At 49.4% G+C, this 18524-nt stretch overlaps 1 protein-coding gene across 8 annotated transcripts in view; it reads right to left on the bottom strand.

Moving 5' to 3' along the window:
- Window positions 1–18524, bottom strand: part of UBASH3B (ubiquitin associated and SH3 domain containing B) — a 47808-nt gene that overhangs the window by 18306 nt on the left and 10978 nt on the right. For 6 of the 8 annotated variants that reach the window (XM_085859859.1, XM_085859855.1, XM_085859862.1 and 3 more), the window contains one exon: window positions 5653–5700. The exons of the other annotated variants lie outside the window; for them this stretch is intronic. In XM_085859859.1, coding sequence (XP_085715985.1) covers window positions 5653–5700 — 48 coding nt within the window. The remainder of the gene's footprint in view (window positions 1–5652; window positions 5701–18524) is intronic. 8 annotated transcript variants of the gene reach the window in all.

Raw genomic sequence — 18524 nt, forward strand, 5'->3', positions numbered from 1 at the left:
TATCCAATACTAATTTAACTCATGGAGCCTGCAGTGTTCTTCACGTAACGATTCAAATAGAGAATTGAATCGGGGTGCCACAGAATAAGATACGAGAGCTTTGGGTGCCATCAGCGATAAAGGTTGAAAACCCGCTGCTTTATTTCATCGTTCATGGCAGAAAGGGCCTCCACCACCATAAATCCGACACTGGACTGCACGCTTGACATTCTGAAGTAGAGCATCACTAACTGTTGGTATGGTGCTCATACTTCGACCCCGAGTGAACAAATTATGCCTTGCATCATCACAAGAGCTGCACTCGCAAGTCTTGATACATTACAATCACAAATCTCTCACTGTTTTGTACAGATGCTTCTGGCACATCACCTGGCTGGCGTGATCAAGTGATGAATGAATCTGTGACCGCTGGATATGCCTGTCACACTTCCCATGAAAACTGGATGTTGCGTCACATCCACTGATTGCGTGCAACTATGGTAATGCCCTGCATTTCAAAGCACCAAGATTTCTTGCAATGTGATGCATCGGGATATACTTGAACTGCTTTCCAGAGCCATATGCAACATACAATTATTTGAGGTTGTCAATCTGAAAATAGAAGGCAACTGCTAATGCTACCACATCTGTGCCTGCAGTCCTTATTATTACCCCGTTGTTACCTTTCATACAGTGAGCAGCATGCAATATCACATGGGTGTCAGCTTCATTTTGTGTGCAAGGACAGATCGAGGGATCTTCATCCTGGACAGGAGAGGACAAGAGCTGCTTTCCTTCACAATCCAGGGATACTTTAACTTGATCGGTCAAAATTATTGGTCAAAGTATTGCAGTAATCAGGGGATAAGGTCAGACTTTGCCCCTTGCCCTAGGCTCTCCATTCTGAGAGATGGGTGGCGGGTTTGCACTGTTTTCATGCGCAAAGAACTCCTTCATATCTCCATGCTGTCACTGAGTGACGATATACAGAACATCTCTGCAAAGAGCGTATCGTCCGCATTCAAGCTCCCAAGCAAAGCCTGCTGGAGTGTTCCAGGCTTTGTTTCCGGCCTTGCAAAAGTGGGCAGTTTGTTTTTCGAAATTGTATCAGTGATCGGATTATTTGTTTCATTGCACACTCGCTCGTCAGTGAATGTTTGTAATTATTTTGTCACATAATCTGTCCACTTGGTCCTATGTCCAAGTGGATAGATTAACCTTGTATGACATTCTATGCAGGCAGGCAGGCAGTCAAGCAAACCGATTGCTATACAAATAAAATTTAAAAATAAAATAAAATAAAATAAAAAAGATACGACAAAGTACAAAATAGTAGAAGGCACTTTTATACAAATAGAATGAAGTGTCTGTGAACTTTGATGTTTATACATAAAACAGTCAGTATAGGAGTGCTGAGAATTTACAGACTTCCAGGTGAAGCTTTTAAACGAAAATGTTCACACAGACAGACACGAAGGATCAAACAGACAGACAGACAGACAGACAGGCCAGCAGGCTGTTTCCTGATCTTAAAATGAAGCAGAGAGCTTCAATGTACCGATGTGCCAAAGAGCATATTTGTGCTCTGAAATGCACAAATTTTTTTCTGATACAGCCTGGATTAGAAGGGATTGAAAATGGTCAAGGGTCCAAGCTATCTCATCTGTCTGAACCGTGTAAGGGGGTCTAAATGTTGTTAAGATCTAATGGGTCTAAAGGGACTTAATGGGTGTAAAGGTCAAAAGCTACCATGGGTCTATAGGGTGAAGGGATCTAAAGGTATTTAAAGTGTCAAAAAGGCATTAAAGGTGAAAGGGGTCTGAAGGGTCTTAAATGGTCAAGGGATCAAAAGGTATCTGAAGTGTCAAAAGGGTATTAATAGTAAGAGGGGTCTTAAGGGTCATAGGCGTCTTGGGGGTTTTTAGGGTCTTAAAGGTCTTCAATGGTCTTTGGGGTCTTAATGCATCTTCCAGGTATTAAGGGTCTTTGGGGTTTTAAAGGATCTTAGAGGTATTAAGGGACCGAAGGCTGGCTCTTTGGGGTCGAAACGGTCTTAAAGGTCATGGGGGTTTTGGGGTCTTGGGCATCTTAAGGGTATTCAAAGGTCTATGGGATCTCTGCAGTCGAAAGGGATGATAGGTTTAAAAGGTACATTCCAATAGTATGTAATTAGTAGACATACGTGTCGTCAGTGTGCAAATGACGTTCAAAGAGTAGCCTATGTAATTACGAGTCATTTTATGACATGCAGATGTAAACCGAGATATATATATATATATATATATATATATATATATATATATATATATATATATATATATATATATATATATATATATATATATATATATATATATATATATATATATATATATACACACACATACATACATATATACGTATATGATAAGATGTTCTATTACTGATTTACAAATGTAGTACAAACTTTATTGAAATGTACACATTGTATTGGTACTATACATACTTTATAGATGATCTAACATTCTAAATAGGATGTACTTCATCGAAATATGTGTGTTGTTGCTGTGGATCGAAGACTGACCTGTACGAACAGGGCTGATAATATGCCATTGTTAACCACAGACATGTAGGTCTGAGCGTCTGATGGCCCTTGGGCGAATGCGTCTAGCGGCCCCTGCCCCATCAGGCTGGTTGATAGTTGTAGTCCTGCCCACCCTTCTGATCCTTTCCTATTCCTTCACAAACGAATGCAGTTTTGTGTGCGTTTCATGGAATCCTTGCATACTATTAAAATTTCGATCAGTTTGCGCCTTCCCACAAGCTTAAACCAATTTTGTATTTGTCATTCCTCTTATTACAGCGCGTGCACTGTATACAATTGCACCGAGTTTGAAATGTCCCCAGTGTCTACCATGTCTACCATGTCTCCGGTGTCCACCCCCCCCCCCACCACGTGCCTCAAGACAGCCAATGACGGCCGTCCGGTAGATGCAGTGCGTAACCTAGATGGAAATAGCGAGAATTGACGGAAATACCCGAGTATTTCAATGGAAATTTGTGAAACTAATGTGTTATATATGTGAAAACCATTTAATTTATTGCTTGACGGGAAAAACACCAAGAAACGCGCCCCTCTCATGTACGAACGAACGAAAGACGTCATTTCCGCCCACCATCGCATTTCGCGCCGAAAGACATCATTTCCGCCCACCATCGCATTTCGCGCCCATCGCCGAATGCTGAAAGCTGAAAGCTTAATTCTTCTTATGCTATCATTCTTTTACGGCCTCTTGCCACGCTGTATCGAACGATTTCATTACTTCTGTTATATATATATATATGCTTATCACAATAATAAGAAGATTTTTACATTTCAAATATTAAGTACGCTTTTTAATTGTTTTTCAACTGAAAAAGCATAAATTGCATATTTTAACATTAGTGTACTCATTTGCTTCACCACACGCGCTGTATTGAAGGATTTCACTTGTTCTTATTATTTTCTGACAGACTAACGGACACTTTTGGGTCTCTCATCTCATTTTTAATGAGTGTCATTGGATGGGAAATTCTCCGCAGATGACTGCTCGGTAACTTATAGGTTTATAAGTTTTATCATGGTAGATTATTTTTGAGGATGTATATTGTATTGAGCCAATGGAGTGTCTGGGCCATCCTTAAATAAGAAGTCGACCGACTTCTTGATTACAAGGTTGTTGGACATTTCCAGGCGTGACGAGCCACCGGTTCAGATGGGGAATGCTAAACAGGCCAGGAGGAGGCCATTAGGCCCATCAAGTCAGTGCAATGGTTGCCAACCTATGGTTGTTTGTCCACGCTCTATCCTCTTAAAAGCTGAGCTTCAAGCGAGGAAGCAGCAGGAACCGTCCGACCGATGTTCGAATCGCTGACCTCCCACACTCAGAGTGGACGCTCGAACCATGGCGCCAACGAGTCCGGTGTCAAAGACTGCGTTTCTAACACCATGCAAAGTTATGCAAAGCACAGTTTCAGACAACACGATTTTCCAGGACATTCCGATAACCCAGGTGCTTTCCTGGGAAATCTACAGTGAGCAATGACTCACATGACAGTCCTGAAGAAATCAGAACAAGAACTGATTGGCAAACAAAGCTATCCTGTTACCAGACGATACACGTCACAAACTACAACTGACAGCAACGCCTTCAATGAGAATACCCATGTATTGGTAGAGTTTGAAAAGTGGAATTTTAATAAGAATTTGTTTTTTGTCTTTGGCTAACAATTAAGAGTCTTAAGACAGTTCTGTTATTGCATATGGCAGCTTGGTTGCCAGGTAGCTATTATTTCTTGGAAGCACAGCTGTGCCGCTGATGCTGTGCCCCTCTCCAAGTACACTGGTACTCATTTCGCCGACCTCAGAAGGATGACAGGCTGAGTCAACCCCACCTGGTGTTAATTCAGCAGCCAACAGGGGTCGAAATCAGGACCCTAGGATCCTCAGCCAGCCACCCTAGCCGCTAAGCTATCACCAGGCTTTAAGTCGGTAAAACAAGTGCCATAATGATTCAAGCTGTTTTTGGAGAGTCTCAAGACAGACACAGAAACAGCCATACCTTGTAAGTTAATTCAAACCCCAAGTTGCACACTGGGAACTATTAACAGGAGCAGACACCAGCTGATGGGAAAGGACCATTGTGAGTGAAACTAGTTTAAACAACCGTGTGTGCAGACTGCAACATCTTCCCTCTTACCCCCTGTATGTTTACAATATCAACTCAGCCATTGTTTGAGCTGGCATTTGGTTTCAGGTTTGCTGAGAACGCAATCGCCAAACGCTTCCGTTTCCTGTCTGCCTTGCTTTCCACAAACACGCAGCTGCATTTTTTGAAACAACCAGACCGACCTTCTGTTAACAAATGCCGGCTATCAAATACATCACACCTATCAGTGCGGTATCCAACTTTATAGTGTTCCTTCGGTTTATCCAACCATTACACACAAACCGAACAATTTCAAACTGTGCAAAAATCGATATAATAATAATAATAATAATAATAATAATAATAATGATAATGAGTTCCCTTAGAAGGAACTTCCGACGAGAGACCCATCAAAGCCATGGCAATTGTTGCCAACCTATGGCCGTTTGTCCACTCTCTATCCTTTTAAATGTTGAGTGTCAAGCAAGGAAGCAACACGTACCATTTCTAAAGTCTTTCGCATTACTCGGACGGGGGTCAAAGTTCAAACCACTGACCTCCCAGACTTGGAGCAGACGCTCCAACCATTAAACCACAAAGTATAACTAAAAGGGCACTCGGTAGAGTACAAACCTCCGCCACGTAATACCTGATCCACGAGAACATACCGGGCCCAATACATGTTTGAAATATCATGCTATACAGAACTATATCGTTTTTGGCCCAATCTCACAATGGTGAAGAATCACCTTAAAAATTAGATAATTCTCATATCCACATCCGGATTCGGATTTTCATCAAAATCGAATCAGTTCATCGTAGCCACAGACCCAACCTGTCCACCAAGTTTCATCCAAATCCGTCATCAACTTTTTCAGATATCGTGCTACATATCGCGTTCATCCGATCTCTCAATGGTGAAGAATCACTTTAAAATTCTCATAGTCGGATCCGGATCCGGATCTTCACCAAAATCTAATCAGTTTGTCATTGTCACACGACCAACCTGTCCACAAAATTTCATCCGGATCCATTCACAACTTTTTGAGATGTCCTGTACACAAACAGACAAACCGACAAAAAGGGGTGAAAACATAACCTCCTTCACCTTCGGTGGCGGAGGCAATACTAAAATTAAATAAAACATTTTTGAAACCAAAATTAAAAATAAAATTGGATTCTATCACAATTTGTCTCAATGAAAAACAAATGGTGAGGTTAAATATGGTCCACAACTGTAATTTTGCTCGTTGGCGAGGGGGGATGGTGGAGCATAAGGCACCTTCTTCAAGCCAATTTTGGGATAGATTAATGAGCTTGTTTGGAATGAACTGCCTTTTGTTGGAGGTACGACAAAAATTACTCTTGTATTCTTCCTGACTAACCATCCGTAATTCCCCCATATCTTTGCAGCAACAATTTATGTAATCCTATACTTGCAAACATATTTTGTGAATCATTTAATCCATGAGCCAGACCACAAAATTTCATCAACTGGTACCACCTGGAGTGGCAAATTCTCACTATGGTTTTTTTGAAAGTCCTATATTCATTGATGAAAAAAAATCTTTGAAAGCAATCCGTGACTCACAGCTTGGTGGTAGTAATCACCTCATAAAAACGGACACCCGAATCCAATCTGGGGGACCAGATTTTGGGGTTGGGGAAATATAAAGTTGAATAACTGCACTTGTGGGTTCCAGATACGATATTGCATCCTCAAACAGTTAGAGGCGGTGACAGCATTTGACCTTGACATTGTTGCACTGATAGAGGCCCTTCTGGGTTTGCAGTCATGATGGTCATGACGGTACCATCACGGGATTTGTCCAGATAAACGAACTTCAATAATCGCATTCCAAGAACTCCCAACTGCTTAAAATAACAGTGATGCCTCCTGGTTGTGATTGGTAAGGCAAAACAATGTCTCCATGTGGCAGATGGCACTTTTGGGTTCCAGATACGATCTGGCCACCTCACCAATCACAAAGGTGTTGGTGTATCATTAACCAGTGTTTGTATATATATATATATATATATATATATATATATATATATATATATATATATATATATATATATATATATATATATATATATTGTTGCGAATTCGCACCCGCCGGCGTGCGAGCGGCCACGTAACTCGAATCGCGGCACGTCGCCCACAGGACGGACAATTCCGTCGTGACCCTCTCGGACTAACGCCGGGAACTAGTCACGGGTGGGCCTTTCGGCCTCACCACGATCGTGCCAATCGCCCCCCCCCCCCCCCCGCGTGGGATAGGGTTGTTCGCCAAATTCGACCTACCTAAGTACCCACACGGAGGGTAGACCGGGCGATCGCACCTCGCCGCAGGTCGACCCCGGACACGGGCCACTTAAGTGACCCGTTCCGTACTATCGGGATAACCGAGCGGTGTTATCGTCAACCTCGACGGTTCCGATTAATTATCGGGCGTATTTAGCCCATGACCAACCCTTTACGTGAAGTAAGATGGAGATTCAATTAAAGAAAAGACGAAGCGAAACGGGAAAGACAGTTCAACATAAGGCACATTAATTCCGCGGCAAACGGAAAGCACACATATACAATTACAACAATTATGCACCAAAAGCAAATGTAAAAGAAACACAACAATTATGCACCAAAAGCAATTGCAACAAAAGAAACACAATGCAGATCTACTACCGACTACGCGAGCACACGGCAACACTTACACAGTTTTACTTTACAGACGGCGCCGACAACACATATACTCAAAAGCAAAAGAAAAGGGGCCACCCTCTACGACAAGGGGGCAGACGGGCCTGGGGCCGAGACCGCGTGGAGCCTACCCGTCTTGTGATGAGCCGCAAAATGGCGGCGGTGCCTCGACTCCGCGCTCCTCCGCGGGTTTCGTTGGCACTGCTTGGAATGGGGTGAGAACGGGGCCCCCTTTTCGCACTATCTCAGCGCGGGGGGAAAACAGGGGGGGTTGTTGATGCTCTGGGGAAAGAGGATAGCTGGCTTGCTTGGGTCCCGCAACGAGCGACTCCACTGCGCCCTCGACCGCGTTCCCGGCTTCCCCTCTCTGCAGCTCCCCGACAGACTCCGAACCCCGACAGAAAGACTCTCCTCCAGACCCGTCTTGACTGCTGCTGCCACACTTTGCCGCCGCCACACCTCTCCAACTCGCCCGAGCCCGAAACAGAAACTGACTGAATTCGCCCCGCGCTTGGCGCTTTATAGTGCGGCAGGAGAAACCATACGCAAATTTCCGGATCAGGATGCGCTCGGAGGCGGAGCCACGCTCGCCCATTGGACGGAGGAAAAGTGGGCGTGAACCTCCCCTGATCCTCGAATTTGCATATATCGATTCTACTCCGACGCGCCTGGAGGCGGGGCCAAATCGCTCCGCGCTTAATGATTGGAGGGATCGGAAGTGGGCGTGTATCATTCCTGATCCGACTTCCCCTCGGAAAGGCCGCTTTTTGCACCCGAGGCTCGGCGCGTGTCCCGCACGAGGCCAGGACAGCCTGAAGCTCGACGCCCACAAGCGGTGCAGGAATGGCGGTAGAAGGAGGAGAGGTGAAGGTGGAGGAGGGTCTAAAGTGGCAGTCCCTGGCCACGGTGACGCTTGGAATGGTGGTGATGCGATGATTGCGAGAGCGAGTTGTGAAGGTAAAGGTCATGGCTGTTGGCGTTGTTGTTGTTGTTGTGAAGCGGCATTGCGGTTGGTGGTTGTTGTGTGATGGCGGTTGAGACGTGGTTGGTTCAAAATAAAGATAGAACAGAAAAACGGCTATCTTAAAGGGTCGCAGCCCGAATGAATCACATTTATTCCCTCTAAACAACGGGTTTGGGGCTAACTACACATGTACTTACAGAGATATCTCACCTACGGGACCTGAATGGTGGTTTGCGAATTACCTCAACCACAACAATATATATATATATATACATACATAAATATATGTATACATACTATATATTGGTACGAATCTGGAAACCATGCGCACTCAACATTCAGGTCCCAAAGTTGGTTATGCCAGTAAGTACGTGTGTAGTCAGGACCCCGTCCTTTTGTTTTGCGGGAGGATTAAATGAGTGCGTTGTGACGTCTTTCGTTAGGTTTTACATCCAACGAACCCTCCAACAAGCCATCTAACAACCAACAACCATCCCATCTGCATGACCCAACCTGCCCATCACGCACCATCACCACCCGTTGGCTGCTCGTACCTTGACTTGCCGAGAGGGGGGGGGCTCGTGGTTCCAGTCCTCGGCTCGTAGTTCTTGTATGGCATTTTCAGCGTTGACCCTGTTACTCTTCGCGAGCAAAGCCAGGTGGAGAATATGGGGTCTCCGAACAGGGGCCACGGCTCCGCCCCGGTAGGGTACGGCCATAGGCCAATGAGGGACGGACAGCGAGAAGATTCTCGCCAAGGCCCCTCCCCATGTGGGAGGAGATATATATCCCCGAGCAGACTCGTTTGTCGTTGGCGCTGGTGGTGTCTCAGAGCAGAGCAGTGCGAGAGCTGTGTGTGTTTCACGAAGGAGGCGGATAAAGATCCCCGAGCACACTCTGAGAAGAAGTACTGGAGTTCTGGAGTGGGCACGTTCATCACGGTGGCTGTTACGGGGAGGAGTTATGTGGACCCCGACCATTCACCACCCGAGCTCCGCCACGAACCACGAGTCCCCCACGTGTGACTGGGACCAGGCCGACGACCATTGGCAGGTGCCGCGGCACAGAGTACCCCTTTCTCCAACGGCCAGGTACCCATGCGGACTCTGACTCCCAGCTCGTCTCTCTCATCGGCTGGAGGGTCCAATAAAAACTCCGGGGTTTCTTTTCTTTTTGTGTGTGTGACTGCGTGTGGGCCCGTCTATAAGTAGAATTGAGTAAGTGCTTTGAATCATTGTAAATTCCTGCTCTGCATATTCGCTTCAAGTCTTGCCTTCTTGTCTTTTATTGTAAATAAATTATTGGAAATGTTCCCAGCTCGTTTCCGTCCTTTCTTTATTTGGTCCAGCATGGTCCGGGTCTGAGTTCAAATGGGGTTTCATCCCCGATAATCCGTTAATCCGAGCCGGCACGGCTTTGGCAGTTTCCGTTCGGCTGCAACCGAACCGGAGTTGGTAGTCGGTAGTTGGAACTCTACTGCAGTCAGTAGAGTGACCCGGTTCGAGAAAGACGTGCCGAGGGCGTGAATCCCCGGTAGCCAAGGCCGTGGTTATTTAGGTATATTGGGTTCTAAACAATTAACCCTACGCCACGCGGTCGAGATATTGGCGTTTCACGGTCGATTAATCGACCCACCGGCTTCGGAGTTATCCGGAGCGACAGCCTATAAATTCTGGGGAGTCTGGTGGGAGACAGCGTAACTTCCCCACCTAACGGTCGTTCTCGCCACTGACCCCCGGCCCACAACAATTCTTCTTCTTCTTTCAGCTGCTCCCGTTAGGGGTCGCCACAGCGGATCATCTGTATGATCCGCATAATGATTTGGCACATGTTTTACGCCGGATGCCCTTCCTGACGCAACCCTGGTCACCTTTTACGACACAGGGATATGGTACACCTATTTTAACCGGGGTATACACCAGCCCAGTACACTGGTACTCACTTTGCCGACCTCGGAAGGATGACAAGCTGAGTCAACCCCGTGGTGTGTATTAATTTAAGCGGCCAACGGGGCTTGAACTCAGGGCCTTTTGGATCCCAAGCGGCTACCCTAACCACTATGCCAACACCAGGATTTATGTATGTCTGTATGTGTATATATATATATATATATATATATATATATATATATATATATATATATATATATATATATATATATATATATATATATATATATATATATATATATATATATATATATATAACAGCTTGGTCTGACTGCACGAAGACTAATTAAATAACTGCCTGGGGATCACTGTATGTTGGGTGCCATTGCCTTGGAGGCATGCGGTTCATAGAACCGCAAATATATATATATATATATATATATATATATATATATATATATATATATATATATATATATATATATATATATATATTGTTGCGGTTTTCGCGGCCGCCGGCGTGCTGACGGCCACGTAACTCGACCGCGGCACGTCGCCCACCGGACGGACAATCCAGTCGTGACCCTCTCGGACTAACGCCGGGAACCAGTCACGGGTGGACCTTTCGGTCTCACCGCGATCGAGCCAATCAGCCCCCGCGTGGGATAGGGTTGCTCGCCAAATTCGACCTACCTAAGTACCCACGCGGAGGGTAGTCCGGGCGATCGCACCTCGCCGCAGGTCGACTTCGGACACGGGCCACTTAAGCGACCCGTTCCGTACTATCAGAATAACCGAGCGGTGTTATCGTCGACCTCGACGGTTCGATTAATTATCGGACGTATTCAGCCCACTACCAACCCTTTACGTGAAGCAAGATGGGGATTCAATGGAGGAAAAGACGAAGCGAAGCGGGAAACAGTTCAACACAAAGCACATTTATTCGCGGCACACGGGAAGCACACATATTCAATTCCACCAAAAGCACACAGAAAAGGAAATGTAATTTACACAAAAAGCAAATGTAAAAGCAAAAACACAATGCAGAGCTAATATCGACTACCGAGCACACGGCAACACTTATACAATTCTACTTCACAGACGGCGCCGACAACACATACCCAAAACCAAGGAAAAGAATACCCTCAAGGATGAGGCGGGCCTGGGGCAGAGACCGGGTCGCGCCTACCCGTCTGGTGATGAGACGCGGAGCGGCGATGGCGCCTCAACTCCGCGGGCCTCGCGGACAGTGTCTGGTAGGGGGTGGGAAAGGGGCCCCCTTGGTCGCACTATCTCAGCGCGGGGGGAAACAGGAGGGGGTTGCTGATGCTCGGGGTATAGAGGATTTTTATTATCCCGCGACGAGCGTCTCCACCTCGGCCAGGTCGCGCTGTCGGCCTCCCTGGGGTGCAGCTCCCGACGCGAGCACCCCCTCGTCTGGTGTCGCTGCCTTTCCACAGCTCCGTCCCCTCCGTTCCGACTCCAACGCACACGACGACCAGCTCCTTCTGCCAACTCCACCGCCCGGCGAAGTCTTGACTCTCTGTTTCCGACTCTCCTACTCTCCTACTCTCCGCCTCTGGACTCTCTGGACTGACGAACACGGTCCTTTTATCAGCCCCGTAGCTTCGCCCTCTCATCTTTGACCCCCTCCCTTCGACCTTTCACCTCGCTCCCCATTGGCCCGAGAAAAATTGGGCGTGAAGGCTTTTGATCCATAAATTTGCATATATCGATCGCCCTGGGGCGGGCCAATTCGCCCTCGCTCACCGATTGGACTGCAAAAAGTGGGCGTGTGTCGTTTTTGATCCGTTTTTGAAGCACAAAATCCGTGATTTTGTACACGCTGTTCGGCGCGCGCCCTGCACGAGTCCAACACCGGTACCCACAGCGGGGCAAGAACGGTGGCGATGCGACGGTTGCGAGGTGTGACGGGAAGGTCGTGGCGGTTGTGGTGAAGCGGCGTTGTGGTTGGTGGTTGATGTTGTGGTTGTGGTGGTAATCATGGCGGTTGGTCCAAAATAAAGATAGCAAAAGAAAAACGGCTATCCTGAAGAGTCGCAGCACGCATAAATGACATGTATTCCCACTAGACAACGGGTTTGGGCCGAACTACACATGTACTTACCGAGATACCTCACCTAAGGGACCTGAATGGTGGTTTGCGAATTTGGTAACCACAACACTACCCCCTCCCCTTTTTTACAGACTCGTCCCGAGTCGTCAAATTTTCGTGTGCCATCATGTGTAGTTTTCCCCTAGTACATTTTACCTACGGATCCCTGAGTGCGACATTCATGGTATTCGTGTCCCCCAAAATAAATAACCTGAGGGCTGCGTAACTACCTAAACAAACTCACTCACACGGACGACTTAAATAAAATTGCCGGCGCTAAGACATACATGCCGGGGGGCGCACTCATATTTACAGTACATCTTAACCTTAACTTACAAATTTTACACTAAACCATGGCCCAGGATCACTGAACTCTGCAAAATGATCTCATCAATGATCTCTCGGACTCTCTGGAAAATCCTCGATTTCTCTTTGCCGATGACTCCACCCTCTGCCGTACCATCTGTCATCCCTCAGACCGGCAAGCAGCAGCTTCTTCGCTCACTGCAGATCTGGATAAAATCACAAACTGGTCCAACACGTGGAACATGTCTTTCAATCCACACAAATCTCACACTCTCACTATGTCTCTTCGAAAGGACCGTTTACAAAACCCCCCCATCCACTTTCTCAACAATCCTCTGGAAGAAGTCTTTTCTTTCAAGCTTCTGGGTCTCACTATCTGCCATGACCTTTCCTGGGAAAGTCACATTTCCAACCTCGCCTCAAAAGCCAGTCGCCGACTGGGAATCCTCCGTCGTGCAAAGTCCTTCCTCGGCCCTCTTGAGCTCCTGACTACTTACAAAGCTTTTGTCCGTAGCCTGATGGAGTACTGCTCTCACTGCTGGGGTGGTGCTCCTGCCTCCCACCTTTCTCGACTTCACGCTGTCGAAACCAGGGCTTTTAAGATCATTGGCATCTCCGCGCTGAAGCTGAGTCTTTGGGCCTCTCACTCAATCACCGCAGGTTGGTCGGTGGTCTTTCTGTCTTCTACCGACTCTCTCCAGCCTTGCTCCCCCTGCTCTCTCTGCGATTTGTCCCAACCACATTTCCACAGGGCGCTCAAGGTCCGCCAACAACCCCCTTCTGGTAAAACTACCAAAATCACGAATCACTGCTCATCTTCACTCTTTCATTCCTCTTTTTCCCGCCTTTGGAATAAACTTCCTCACTCTATTCTTTCCCATTCTTCCTCCAGGCTTTCAAAACAGCTGTTCACCACCACCTCTTATCTTCCCCCATCCAAATCCTCGATCTTTTCTACCCCCGATAATCCACCCAAGCCCACTTCCTTCAATTCTCCTGCTTTCCTTCCTGAAAGTCCCTGTAATGTCCATCTTCTCCTCGCCATGTTCCCCGTCCCATCCCCATCCCTCTCCCTTCCACAGTTCACCTGTGTCTGTTCCCCAATGTTTTGTCCCTCCCACTCCCACCCCTCTTGTCTCATGCCTCCTTGCTGTGAGTTGTGTGTTAGCTCTCATACGAGCCTCGACCAAGGTATACAAAAAAAAAAAAAAAAAAAAAAAAAAAAAAAAAAAGCAGTTAGCAGGGAGCCAGGCTGCCCACATGCAGTCTCTGGCTCAAACAATGCAGGTGACAGGGAACGTGGCTGGCTGCTCACACGCAGTCCAAGGCCTTCCCTTTTTAACTGAACGCAGTGAACCACAACGGTGCATGGGCTGCACAACGCAGTCTCCGTGCCAGCTCAAGTGGCACACGCAATGAGCACAACGAATGGATGGATGAACACAAACACGGTGCACGGGTCGCCACTGCAGGCCCGTGTTGTAGCTGCCAACAGGGCAGTTCTTGCAGCTTGCAAACTGTTGCCTTGCGGATCCTGGCGCACATGGAAATGAACAGGGGGGGCAAAGCAAAAATTGAACGGGGCTGGTGAACATGGGCAGTGGGCATGGCATGGCAAAGGTAGCAGGCAGACACAGCCCGCAGAATAAGGCCGCTGCAGGCAAACACAGCCCGCAGATGAACTGGCCGGCACAGGCCTTGAAGTACCACAGCTGCAGATGATCCGGCCGGCACAGGCCTTGAAGCAAAACACGGCCAGCCGATGGCACAGGCCTTGCAGCAAAACAACAGCTGCCGATGAAGTTGGCCGGCCTCTGCCTTGAAGCAAAACACGGCCAGCCGATGAAGTTGGCCAGCCTTTGCCGTTCAGTGGAGGTTGGTGGAGGGAGTGCGGTGGTGCTGGCCACTTGGAAGGCGGGCTCGGACCTACCTACCTGTCTCCCTCCCAACCTATCGCCTTTGCCTGTCACTGTACATACCCACTCCCGTAATTTGTCAAACCCCAATTTAGCCCCAACTTATTTTTTTGTTGTTTCTATTTTTACTTCCCCACTATAAATCGTCCCCTAACCCCCTTTATCGTCTTTGTTCGGCTAACGTATCCTGTCACCTAGCCTACTCCCAACCCCTACGTTCCCTTCCCGGAGGGGAACAAGGGAGAGCTCGCGTCCTGTGTCGAGGCCCAACGAAGCCTCAGAATGGCCTCCCCAGAGTTCGGCGATCTAACCCAAAGTGGGTCCAGCGGCCCACAACGAGCGAGGGATGGATGGTGCGGAGGGGTACATCTCCTAATCTACCCTATCCATTTAACAGTTAAACTACCCCGGGGCTTTCAACAAGCGCCTCTCGCTTAAACTATTGGTTCTAACAACCCAGATTCCCGTCGCCTGTGTTGGTGTCCTTACAATTTCGGGCCTCGCCCCCCAATTTTCTCTCCGTGCCCTCACACGGTCTCCTGGCTGGGACACGTGGCTCCCTTTGGCAGGCACGACCCTCTGCCGATTCTCCCGCTATGGCACCCCGGCACCACACTGCCTCCGAGCCTCCCACCTCCCTAACACCGCGGACTGCCCCCCATGGCACCTCCCCTGAAACGCACACGTTGCAGGCCGGCCTCCCGGGCCCCTTTCCGAGGGTCACCCGTGCCCACAACACTGCCCACGCGGCCACGGCGCCCCGGGCCCCCGCACCAAGCAGGCGCACCCGTGCCCACTACGCTATCCCGGCCCCCATGGGCCCTGGCCCTACCACGGCCGACTAGCCTGGTGCCCGGGGTACCCACTCAGCGATACTCACCTTTCGCAGCCACGCTCCCAAGCCCGTCAACAGGGCTCCTGCACCCCTCCAAATGGGTCTCGAGCCTACTTTCCCACCAACAACAAAACGACCTCCATTTTTCAATTTGACTAACCCAGCTAACTCACTTTATACTGACCCCGGGGTCCCTTGGGCGGGAGTCACTCCTCCCCCCAATCACTCATCGCACCATGCAGTCCCCATTCGCTCCACTCACACAGACCCGCTGGCCTCACTCACTCAGCAAGTACTCACCTCACAACTTTTCAACACACACACCGCTGAACTCTGCCATCCTTCTATCTGCATCCCCTAACTAACTCGTGCTCCCACGTCATCCCTTATACTACAGCACGTTCCTTTTAACCTACGTAGCTAAGCTACGTCCCCTCTACACATTCACAAGTCTGTCCATGTCCTCAAATAAATCATTTTATTTCCCAACCTAAAGCTCACTAAATCCCTCTAACTAATCCATTCCACGGGCCCCATGAGGACTTACCCCTGCCCCATGGAGCCGGTCTAGCTAAGCTAACCCTTCCCCCTAACTAGTTTCCATCCTGTGCCCTAGGTCAAGGGGGTCTTCCACCCCTTGCCCAGGAATCCTGTGTACCCGAAAGTGAGGCTTGCTGTTTTTTTTTTTTTTTTCATGCGCAGCACCTGCGCGGCAACTCAGAGCTCGCGCACTTTACACCTGCCCGTGACGTCATGCAGCTGCACGTGTTCCTCGTCCCTCCTTGGACGGTACCATCCGGCAGAGATACCCCTCCTGCCGGATTCCAACCACACGTGCAGCCATGACGTCACCGTGCGCAAAAAAAAAACACAAGCCCCACGTCTCGAGGGGTTCCCCACGCGAACACATGTGCTTTGCCCGTTGGAGCTTAACACACACGATCGCGTGGAGAACCCGTCCGGTCCAAATCCGTTTACCTGCCTAAACTTTGTCCGTCCGCGGGATCGGCAAATCCACCGCGTGCGTTTCCGGACCGGGACTTCACACTCGCAAGCGAGCACGTGGCGGTCTCGTGCGTTGCACAGCACGGACCGCGTGCTCACTGCTGGGTGAACCCGGCACGGTCCCCGAAATAGCTACAGCCGCTACTCGGCTTTCTTTCCTCTGTCGCCGTCGTCGCCATTCGACCCACGCACACCTGCGTGTTACGACGCACACAGTCCACTCCATCACATTCACACTGGGAGACGCGGCTGCGTGCTCCCGCATGCCAACGGACATCTCCCTCTCATACCGCTCTCTCACACACACGGTCTCCCTTGCATACGGCCGTTCACTCACGCGTGCCTCACTACTCACACAAACCATACTACTCACACACGCGGGGGAACTCAACCGCGGTGCCTCACTCACACTGGCCGTTTCATCCACACACACGGCCTCACTCACACACGGTGCCTCACCCACACACGCGGGGGCACTCAACCGCGGTTCCTCATCCACACTGGCCGTTTCACTCACACACACGGCCTCTTCCACACACGGTGCCTCATCCACACACGGCGTGCTGGGAAGCACGCACTCCGGCACCATCGCCACCACACCACTCACACACGGTGCCGCACTCACACCTTGCACCACACACACAGGGACAACCACACTGGGGATTCGTGTCCCCACAAGGGTCTCCGGGGCCTCTATACCCCCCAAGCTCTCCAAGCACCCGTTCGCAGCACTCCTCCCCTCAACCTCGCAAAGCACGACCGAACTCACCTGGTCGTGACTCACCTCAAGGGGGCATACTCCCTCCCCTCGTTCCTGGAGGAGGCCACCCAGGTGCTCGCACTGGGTCCCAACACAGTCCGCCAGCTCACCCCCATTGTCCTCCACTACCTCCGTGTGTGTGTGCGCGTCACTTACCCCGTCTTCATCGTGTTTATTGGTCTCTGCTTCTTTCTGGCGTCTTTCCCTTATCTTTATGTAGGTCAACCTTGCTTTCTCTTTAAGTCGCTCCCGTCCTTCCCTGTTTTTCACTCCTTGCTCTTTCACGATCTCCGCGTACCTCATCCTTGCTCTCCGTATTAATTGTTCTTTCTCTCCCTCGCAATTACTTTCACCTCGTCTCTTGTCTCCCGAATTACTTTTTCCTTACCCGCCTCCACCGCGGGCCTGTCAGCCGTTGCACCTTCCAGCTCGTTTGTTCCGACACGTGGAGTCGCCATTTTAAGTTCCCTGCTCACGGCCTTCATGCCCGCCTGCAGGCATCGGCCCATGTTCTGCGTCTCACCCCGTAGTTCTTTCATTTCTTTTTTCATTTGCTTGCCCATGCTTTTCATTTCGTTTATAAATTCATTTGCGTTTGCATCCATTTTCGCTGTCATTGCCGCCAGCATGGCGAATAGCTGGGCCATGTCGGGTGCGCTTGGGTGAGCCGTTTCGGCAAGGGTCGGCGGGTTTTGGTGGAGAGGGGGGGGGGGAGGTGTCATACACCGCGGCCGCTGCCGCTCCTATTTCGGGCTCTGGGTTCAGTTGGGCGAGTCCGTGTTCCTGCACAATCAACATTTCCTGCTCGGGGATTCCATCCTGGACCATGGATTCTACACATTCTATATCCATTTCTAATACCCCCGGCTCCCGCTCGCCTTGAGACGCCATCTTGCTTCTCTTTAAGGGTTAATTTCGCTCGCTCGTAATTTGGAGGGAATCGGGGGTCGCTTCTCTCACCCCTGGACCGATTCCCGTGAATTTAGCCGCAGACAGGAGAGCCTGTTGTCCCGCTCTCCAATACCAGTGCCGCGAGGAGGGCGATTAATTTGTATCGCACGACCTGACACCAGTGTTGCGGTTTTCGCGCCCGCCGGCGTGCTGACGGCCACGTAACTCGAATCGCGGCACGTCGCCCACCGGACGGACAATCCAGTCGTGACCCTCTCGGACTAACGCCGGGAACCAGTCACGGGTGGACCTTTCGGTCTCACCGCGATCGAGCCAATCAGCCCCCGCGTGGGATAGGGTTGCTCGCCAAATTCGACCTACCTAAGTACCCACGCGGAGGGTAGACCGGGCGATCGCACCTCGCCGCAGGTCGACTTCGGACACGGGCCACTTAAGCGACCCGTTCCGTACTATCAGAATAACCGAGCGGTG

Source organism: Eptatretus burgeri, chromosome 16, assembly GCF_056783735.1.
Source record: "Eptatretus burgeri isolate ZD-2024b chromosome 16, Ebu_testis_v1, whole genome shotgun sequence".
Taxonomy (NCBI): Eukaryota; Metazoa; Chordata; class Myxini; order Myxiniformes; family Myxinidae; genus Eptatretus; species Eptatretus burgeri.